The sequence below is a fragment of the Belonocnema kinseyi genome, chromosome 2 (assembly GCF_010883055.1).
Source record: "Belonocnema kinseyi isolate 2016_QV_RU_SX_M_011 chromosome 2, B_treatae_v1, whole genome shotgun sequence".
NCBI lineage: Eukaryota > Metazoa > Arthropoda > Insecta > Hymenoptera > Cynipidae > Belonocnema > Belonocnema kinseyi.
Window position 1 is genome coordinate 156521197 of NC_046658.1, and position 10113 is coordinate 156531309.

Consider the following 10113-nt stretch of genomic DNA (forward strand, 5'->3'; position numbering starts at 1 on the left):
AGGATGAGGATGAGGATGAGGATGAGGATGAGGATGAGGATGAGGATGAGGATGAGGATGAGGATGAGGTAAAAAAAGCAAAAGACAAAAAGGAAAAGGGATAGAAAGAGGGAGAGAAAGGAAAAGAGGAAGAGATAGAGAAAGAGAAAGGAAAGAAAACGAAAATGTTATAAATAAAGAATAATAAATAAAAGAGGACAAATAGGAATACATTAATAGCGTACATTTAAAGCTTCAATTAACTGATCATCATGACTCCTTTTTTCATTCAACAACATTACATTCCGTTTTGCTGCACACACTTCACTTTCTAAAACCTTAATTCTTGCTTTGGCAGCTTCTAGTTTTCTTTTCATATTTTCCAGAGCAATTTCAGTTCGCCTCAGCTCTCGCGCTGAATTTTCAACCTGCTGTCTTCTTTCCTTTTCCAGATTTCGTAAATTTGCAGCCGCTTTGGAATCTAACGATACTGAAATTGTCTTTGTATTACAATTTCAATTTCAATTAGTCGAAAGTCACTGATTCGACGTCAATTTTCACTGATCCAAAGAATAAGAACTCGATGACTGAGTAGTTAATCTAAGGTAACTTTTAAAATCGTTCAAATTGAGTTACTGAGGAAATAAGTCATTTTGAATGATCCAATATGTATTATTCACTGATGAAATCAGTCATTTTTTATCTTTAGCCGCCATCATTCACTTTTATTGATTGAAAATCCGTATTTTGTAGTGACCGATTAATTCAGTCAGCAATATTAAATGTTTCATCAGTAAATAGGTTCTTTTGTCAGTATAAATGTCCTTTTAAGGTAGATATTTCATTTTAACATTTTACCTGAAGAGCTTCTGTAAGACCCATCATACTCGCTCAATTTTCCCTGTAATTCCAGTACTTTTTTGTGCAAAAGTTGAATTTGTTCGGCACGACCTCGCCATCCACTTTGCTTGAAGAGTCCTGTTGTGGTAACATTCTCACCGACTTCACTGCACAGCAGCTGTATTCTAAGTGTTGGATATTAGTTTTATGTCATTTGAATTAACTATAAGTACACCAGTAAGATAAAACCTTATGCGCTTTGTTGACTTCCTGTTTCAAAAATGAATTGGTATTCTTCACCTCTAGAATTTTAGTATTTGCCTGATGGAGTTTCTCGTTAAGGGCTTTGATTTGTACATCTTTCTCCAAGAGATGCCCATTCAGAAGGCTGTTTTCTAAAAAAAAAAATTAAATTTTAAAAAGTATAATTAAAATAGACGCCTACTCTCCCTATATTTCCCTACTATCCTTTCCCCACTTTAAACCTCGCAACTTCTTCTCCAACTTTCTCCTCTTTTACATCTCAATATCCTCGCTTTTACTTCTCACACTCTCTTTCTTCATCACTTACTTTCCCTAACCTACTCACCCTTATTTCTAATCATTTTATATACCCCTCCCCACCACTTACACTGACTTTCCCTACTTCTAAGCCCCTCATATTCTTTAAATTGTCCTATTTCACCTCCCCTCATTACCCTTAGTTCCCATAGTTCCCTTACCCTCCCCTTATTTCCTCTTATTGCCCATACTTTCCCTCCCCACTTGCCCCCACATACCGTTCTTTCCTACTCTTGATTTTCACTACTTTGCCTTTAATAATTTACCCTTTACTTCCCCCATTTAATTTCATTTTTATCTCTAATTTCCCCTTACTTTATCACCTCTCACTTTCCCTAATTGACCTTACTTCAATCTTTATTCCTCACTTTTCTTACTCTCGCACTCATAATTTCCTCTAATTCAGCCTATTTGGTATCCCCTTATTTCCCCTCTACTACCACTATTTACCCTCACCTTTTAACCCCTAATTTTACCTTACTTTCTTACCCCTTACTTCCCCTAATTACTCGTACTTCACGACATTATTTTTCCCCTCAATTTGCCTACTTCCCCTGCTTTCACAACCTTCATTTTCCCTAATTAAGCATATTTGGCCTTTCCTCATTTCCCTCACTTCTTCTGCTTTTCTTTCCCTCATTTCCCCTAATTTCCCCTTACTTTTTCATATATTACTTTTTCTAATTGCCTCTATTCACCTCACCTTATTTTCCCTCACTTCCCCTTCTTTAATAGTCCTCATTTCCCCTAATTTAGCATATTTAGTCCGCCCTCATTTCTCTACACTTCATCTACTTTCCTTTCCATTATTTCCCCTAATTTAGCCTTTCTATTCCGCCCTCATTTCTCTTCACTTTCATTCCCATTATTTCCCCTAATTTAGGCTATGTAGTTCTCCCTCATTTCCCCTCACTTTCTCTACTTTACTTCCCATAATTTTCCCTTAATTTCACCATTCTCCCTCCCTTTATAAATATTTCATTTCAAGAGAATGTTTCAAACGATTTTTAAATTTGTCAGAAAAGATTTTAAAACGATATAGAATTTAATAAGTTAACAAATTTTTTTCATCAAAATGTAGATGCTTTACGTTTTAAGAGATGGATCAAAAAATTTAGAAGCCTTTAAAGAATTTGGAAAGGTTTAACGAAAAAAAAATTTTTTTCAGGTCTTTGGGAAAATTTTAAGTGATTTTTTATTTTTGACAATTAACTCAGAGCCAATATATAAAAAGATATCAAAAATTCTCAAAAAAGAATCTTTAAGATTTGAAGGTGACTTTTTAATTTTAAAGAATTTCTTTAAAATGGTTTCAAGACAAGCCAAACATTTGTTAAGATTCATACGAAAATTTTAAATGATTTTTTGTTTTGAAAAATTAATTCAAGTAGAATATTTTTTTAAAGTATCAAAATAATTTAAAAAAATAATCTAGAATATTTTAAGACAACTTTGTTGATTTTAATACATTTTTTAAACATTATAGGCAAATTTCGAATAATTTCGAAACATATTTAAAAGATTTGGTAGTTTTTAAAAGATTCCAAATTTCAAAATATTAAAAAAAATGCATTAAAAAAGAATTAAGCTCATACGTAAACAAATATCCAACTGTGAATTTGGTTCATAATAATTGTTTAAACAATTACCAAACAGCAACAATTTTTAATTAATCCTTATAAAACTTTCATTTCACTCTGAATGTCAGTGATCTAAACATTGTGATTCCCAAAAAATTATTTTTGTTCCTTAATTTATTTAACATCAACGAATATGTTTCTCGAAAATCCAAACACACCAATCTTCTTGAAATTGAAAAATATTTTATAAAAAATCCAAAATTGTAGTTTTCTCAAATAATTATAGCGTCACTATTTTATACTTTTACCAGTACCATCTTGATCTTGAAAAGGGCCAATTGTAACTGCACTTTCATTAGAGCTTTTGAATTTTGTATTGTTCATCTGAAGCGATTTTGTGCTAACAAGTTTGTCATTCAAAATTTTGCATTTAGATTTTAGATTTTCGACTTCCATGGCTTGATCTTTGCACATTTTACTTAGAAGAATGATTTTCGTAGCAGATGTTTCATTCGCGTTTTGAGACAAATTTGAAGTTTCAGAAACAACAGTGTTTTCTAAAAGTTGTAATTTCTCTTCTGCATCCTGCAGTGCCTTTCGCAAACAACCGTTTTCTGAAGTTATCTCCTAGCATTAAAAAATTGTCCAATATTGTTATTTTAAATACATTTTTATAGTAACTCTAAGATTTAGTAGGGCGTTAGACAAATGGCAATTTTTAGAGGTACATAGCTCTAGAGAGAAGAAAAGTTAGGCGGGGGACTCCTAACTCACCACTCACCACTCATCCTACATACTCTACACTCCACTCATTCTAATGAACCTACCCACCCTTCTCACGACTCATCCTATTCACCACTTACTCTACTCATTCATCCTACTCACCACTCACATTATTAACCGCTCTCGCTACTTTACCTGCTCACCACTCACCATACTCACCCAACTCACTACTCATTATAATCACTCTACTCACCACTTAAAATACTTACCACTCATCCTAATCAACGCTTGCTAAACTTACCACTCACCACTTACTCTATTCACTTTACTCACCAACCATCCTACTCACCACTCATCACTCACACTACTCACTCAACTCACCACTCGAACCTACTCACCACTCACTCTACTCACCACATATGCTACCCAAAACTCACCCTACTTAACCCATTCACCCTTATCACCACTCGCCAATCTCACAACTCGCCCTACTCACCACTTACTCACCACTTACCCCACTCAACACATTATCTACTCACCACTTACCTTATTCACTACATTCCCCTGCCCAACACTCGACTTACTACCCGTTCATCACTAACCTTACACAACACTCTTCCTACTAACCACTCATTCTACTCACCACTCACCGTACTCACCACTCACCCTACTCACCACTCACCCTGCTCAATAAACAACCTGCTCACAACTGACCCAACTCACCTAACTCACCTTCTTAGAGTTAAATTCACAAGACAAAAAGGAGTTATTATAAACGTAGTAAATTTTCAAACCGAAAAGTTGAATTTTTAACAAAAAATGAATTCTGGATAAAGATTTAATACATTTCCCAAAAAAAAAATTAACTAAACAGATAACTTTTCAAATAATGATTGAATTTTCATTTACGGTTTCAAAAATAACTTACAATTCGAAATTTTTTTTTAATTTGTTTAAATGTAGGTTTTTGAACAGTTCAAAACCAAATTTTAAATATTTTTAAAGATTATGAAAGGTTTTGAACTATTAAACAAATTTCTTAAGATTACTTAGACCAGTTTTTACCATTTTTTATTGGAGAAAATTAATTGTTAAAGAAAATTGAAAACAAATTCAAAAGATCCCTAAAAAGGGGATGAGTGAAAAATTCCGAAAAAGAAAATATTCGAAGTAAAAAATTAGTGAAATTATCGAATTGAAGACAATTCAAAATTCCCAAATTGGAAAATTCTGTAATAATAAAATTTCTGTCAGCTTATTACATTACCGAATTTGGAAACTTCCGATTTTAAATACTTAAAAATTTATTTAAATAATGAATGAATACTAAAATATAATTGTTTTTTTTTCAATTGAAAGCAATTTATTTGAATTATTATTGAACCATTTTTTAATTGTTTAAATTTGGAAAGTTCATAATAAAGGAATTTCCCTTTGTTGGTAATTTTAAAATGTCGGATATTTTATAATAGAAAAAAATATGGAATATTGTAGGCGATATTTTTTTTTTTTTTAAGATTATCTAGGTATAGGAATAATTTTAATCTGTTTTTAAAATTAGGGATCTTTTAAGATTTTAAAAATATTATAAAACTTTAAAAAATTTCTACAAACGACATAAAAAAAGAATTATTTTTTTTTATTTAAAAAAATTCTCTGGTCGTACAATTTCTTTTTCTAAAATATTATTTTATGTTCATGATTGATTTATTATTATTGTGACTGTAGCAAAAAGGGAGGAGAAAGGGTCTAAAAATTGTCCAAAAAATGATTATCATTAATAATAATTTGAAAAGTTAAAATGTTTTTTAAATAATGTTATTAAAACGCACTTGAATTCGATTTCGAAGATGAAGAGTAAGTGTTTCAGGGAAAACGATATCACTTGGAAATTCCTCCTACATATGAAGGATATAAGAAAAAAATTAAAAATTTAAATTATACAGATGAATAAAAAGTTAGGTCACATACTTGGATAAAGTTTTCATATATTACATCATCTTCAAAGTCGAAAGAATTTCTTGGAGAAACCTTTTCGTTTTTTTTAACGGACATTCTAATATTCTTTTATGACTATTCTAATGATTATTTTATTATTGTTAACAAAATTTGAAAAACTGTGGCGTATTTTTATAACATTTGATTGTCTTAGATTTTAAATCCATCTTGAGTATTAAATATCTTATGTACAAAGCTTTTTAAAATCCCAACACCATTTATTACTTTATTTGTCAAAATTGACAGCTTTTTCTTGCTAAGCGCAAATTGACATGAAGTCAGTCGGTTTCAAAATATAAATTTCGAAAAAGTAATTTTCATTCTTTAGATATATTTCTTTTTAGGCTTCCTTATATAAATATAATATTACTGCAACTCTTGAGAAAATTTGAAAAGATTTTTGAAAATTTCAAACACGTCAAGTCAAAATTTCAAAAAGAAAATCCTTAAACCAATGCTTAAATATTCAAAAAAGTTAATTTTTTGCCAAGAAGATAATTTTTCTACTAATAAAAAAAAATAATTTCAACTGCGTTAATGAATCTTCAAATGAAAATATAACTTTTAAACGAAGAATTCTCAATAATTGATATTTCAATCGAAACAAATTTTGATTTAAAATCAAAGACATTTGAAATCAATTAAGAGACAAATTTCCAAAACAATTGTTGAATCCTCAACTAAAACAAGAATAATTCCAACCAATTTATTTTTAACACAAAAATGAAATTTGAAAAAAATTGCTACCAAGAAGATTAATCTTTAAATATTTGAAGATTTTTATTATAATAAAAAAATTTGGAAATCAACCAAAAGAGTCACATTTTCCACGACAAAAAAATAAAATTTCAAGTAAGAAGATTAATTTTCTGTCAAATAAGACGAATTTTCAAACAAGTAATTCTTTAACAAAGTAATTCAACTTTTAACCGAATAATTAAATTTTCTGCTAAAAAATATAATTCTCAAAGAAAAATTTAATAGTTGATATTTCGATCGAAAAATATTTTTATTTCAAAAAAAAAAAAAAACATTTAAATTAATAATTAATCAAATCATCTCCAACCAAGAAGATAAAATTTCTGAAAAAAATGCGTAGTTTTAACAAAATAATTACATTTTCAACCAAAGAAATAAATTTGGAACTAAAATGTTCGATTTTCAATAAAAAATATAATATACATAAAAAGGCGAAACGAATTTTCAACAAATAACTCAACTAAACGCAACTAAACCTCAACTAAAAAATATTTTTATTTGATTCCAAACTGTTAAAATTTGAATGTAAAAAAAGTGAAATATTTATGAAAAAGAGATAAATTGTCAGAAAAAAAAGACGAACTTTCAACCAAAAAAGATTTTTTAATCGTGAAAGAAACAAAATGTTAGGAAAATTGTATATGCTCAAAAATATCTAGAAAATTTCTAAGATTTTTTTTCATTTTACAGAATTTTACGAAATGTTGGGAAAAATTCGAGTCTGTTTAAAAAATATTTAGGACTTTTTGGCGTTTTGAAAAAAATATACATTTTTTAACTTTTCGTAAATCTTTTAAAATTTTTAAATATTTGCAATCTATGAACATTTTTCAAAAATTCTAATTAACATTCAAATTGAATCAACTTACTCCTAAAACTGTCTTAAATCTTCTAGATTCGTTTTTTATTTAATATAATATAATATAATATATGAAAAATATAATAATATAAGTTTTTCAATATATACTCTTTTTAACATTTTTCAAAAAATTAACACTCGAAAAATTTTCAGTTTCCGAAATAAAATAAAACTATACTGAAAATGTTTATTTCCTAAATTTTAAAACCCGAATTTTCAAATTACCAACAATGGTACATTTCTGAATTTCCAAAAAATCAATTATTTTTTTTGTTAGAATAATATTTTATTTATTTATTGAATTTATTCTCAAGTCAATTCTTCATGAATTCTTCATCTATTCTTTGTTATCAAAAGTTTGAAAATACGGCAATTTATTGTTTTTGAAAATTTATTAATTTCTGGAATATTATTATTTCTGGAATTTGAAAATTCCGGTTTTAAAATTTCAAAGAAAAAAAACAATTTGCGGCTGACGTGGCCAGATTCCTACCTTACCGACATTGCTTACGCCATCCTCCGAAATTTTTTTTAAGAACAAATAAAAAATCAAATATTTTTTTTTGTAATTGTAAAAATTGTTTAGCACATAAATGTTCCTCAGTCTTTTTGCTTTATTTTTCCAAACTTTCAGCTCGATACTTCATTTCGTGTGCATTTGATATGATCAAAAAGAAATTGTCGGTAAGGTAGTAATTGTGATATTTTGGATAACAAATAAATAATTATGATTTTAGGGGTCGAAAATGGTGATTTAAATTTTTCATGGAGTCCACTTGTAAGTAAAATCAAAAACGTCCACTGATTTGAAAAAACATTTAAAAATTTTTGTTGACTTTCTTCAACCAATTTTGAAGTCAATCGATAAAAACTGTTCTTTTCGGGTTTTCCGGGCAAATTTAATAGAATTCATGAGAAATTCGTCTTTAATTATCTAAAATTTATATTTTACTATATGCTCTACTATTTTTAAGCTCATATTATTTATTTAACAAAACTTCGAGTAACAAGTATTGAAACAATTTTAAAAAACTATATCACTTAATGAAGCAATGATAAAATCATTTTTCAAAAATAAAAACAACCAGGTCTAATACAAGACTGCGGGTTTCACAATATGCTTTTCTCCACACCTGCATTTTATTTCATCGATTTGGATTTTCTTTAAAAGGAAATTAGAGGCGTTTATTATTTAAGAAATTCATTATGAGATTCAAGTTTTTAATAAAAAGTGCTTTAAACTATAAAAATCAACACACAAGCCAATTTTCTTGTTCCTTTCAGAAATAAAAATCTGTGTCTTCTATTCTAGGTATTAACGAGAGCGAGTACCAACAGCCCCTGTGGCCTAATGGATAAGGCATCGGTCTCCTAAACCGGGGATTGTGGGTTCGAGTCCCACCAGGGGTAAAGAGTTTATTTTTTCCTTACGAAAATAAAAATTACTTTTTTAAAACTTACATAAAAATAATTAAAAATATAAATTAAATAATTAAAAATAGTACCCTAAATATCTACCGTAATAACGTTATATCGTAATACCGTTAATACCGTTTAAATGACTTTCACGCACAGGCGCGAACAAAAAGCTTCGACGGACTGGTTTTTCAAAAAAATTCATTTTTAATTTTTAAAATTCGTAATTTCTCGAATTTCTTAAAAACGAAGCGAAATATGAAAAAAAGTTCAAAGGACAAACTTGTCTCTTGGAAAAATTCCTACAAAAATATTACCTTATTAATTTTGAACCTTACTATGCACACTTTTTATCATAAACTGATGACAATAAAAAAAAATCTTTACACAATTTGAGACATTCGTGAACAATTGTGAATTTATTGAAATTATTTATTTATTAATATTTTATAAATTTTTTCGTAATTTTTTTTTTTGAAAATTAAGTCTTTTACTGAAAGTCTAGCGATTTAATTGTTACAAGAATTCACCCTTTTAGTGAAAAACTCAACTTTTATTTTGAAAATTAACGTATTTTTTTGGAAATTTAACTATCTTTTTGAAAATCCGTGTTTTCAGGGTGAAAATTTTCCTTTCTTTTGGTTAGAAATGTAAATTTTCCCCTAAATGTCTTTTTTTAGATTTTTTCACTGAAATTGTAACGATTCTATTTTTGTTTGAAAGTTCGTATTTCGTTGAAAAAATATTTTGTTGAAAATTAAGTCTTTTTTGATTGAAACCTTAACTTTTATTTTTAAATAAAAATTTAACTATTCTATTTTTTATTAGAATATTAATCTTTTTTGATTGAAAATTATAAATTAATTCAACTGCTTTGTTATAAAATTCTATTATTAAATTGAAAATTGAACTGTTTTCTTTTTTTAAGTTCAGCATTCCCCTATTTGGTTAAAAATTTAGTTTATTGTTAAAAATGTGTTTTTTTTTTAAATTAATTTTCTCAACTGAAATTTCAGATATTTTATTTTGGACGAAAATTTTTTTGAGTTTCAAATTTAACTTTTGGGTCAAAAATACACTTAAAAACTTTTTATTTTATACAAATTATCATTTATTATAAAAAATTTTGGTTGATAATAAATAACTATTATATTTTCAGTTCTCCTTTTTATCCTCTTTTCGGGCAAAATTCAAATACTTGCCTAAATGTTAAACTACTTTTCTAAACATTCATTTCTTAGTTTAAAAATTCAATTATTTGTTTAAAAAATCATCTATTTTGTGAAAATTTAGATTTTTTTTCTAAAATTCGACTTTTTTAATTTAAAATTAAAAACCTCTTTCAGATGAAATATCAGCTATCACATTTTTTTTGAGAATTCATGTTTTTTGATTTAA

At 27.9% G+C, this 10113-nt stretch overlaps 1 protein-coding gene and 1 non-coding gene across 2 annotated transcripts in view; one reads left to right on the forward strand and one right to left on the reverse strand.

Annotated features, from left to right (window-relative positions):
- LOC117167577 (coiled-coil domain-containing protein 13-like) overlaps positions 1-5900 on the reverse strand; it is a 16271-nt gene extending 10371 nt beyond the window's left edge. The window contains exons 1-6 of the mRNA XM_033352619.1: positions 5655-5900; positions 5516-5581; positions 3275-3587; positions 1069-1214; positions 838-997; positions 225-469 (exon numbers count right to left, since the gene is read on the reverse strand). Coding sequence (XP_033208510.1) covers positions 225-469; positions 838-997; positions 1069-1214; positions 3275-3587; positions 5516-5581; positions 5655-5738 — 1014 coding nt within the window. The 5' untranslated portion in view covers positions 5739-5900. The remainder of the gene's footprint in view (positions 1-224; positions 470-837; positions 998-1068; positions 1215-3274; positions 3588-5515; positions 5582-5654) is intronic.
- A 2736-nt stretch (positions 5901-8636) lies between these two features.
- On the forward strand, positions 8637-8709 carry Trnar-ccu. The gene has a single exon. It is a non-coding gene; the product is annotated as a tRNA-Arg (tRNA).
- The last annotated feature ends 1404 nt before the right edge of the window (positions 8710-10113 follow it).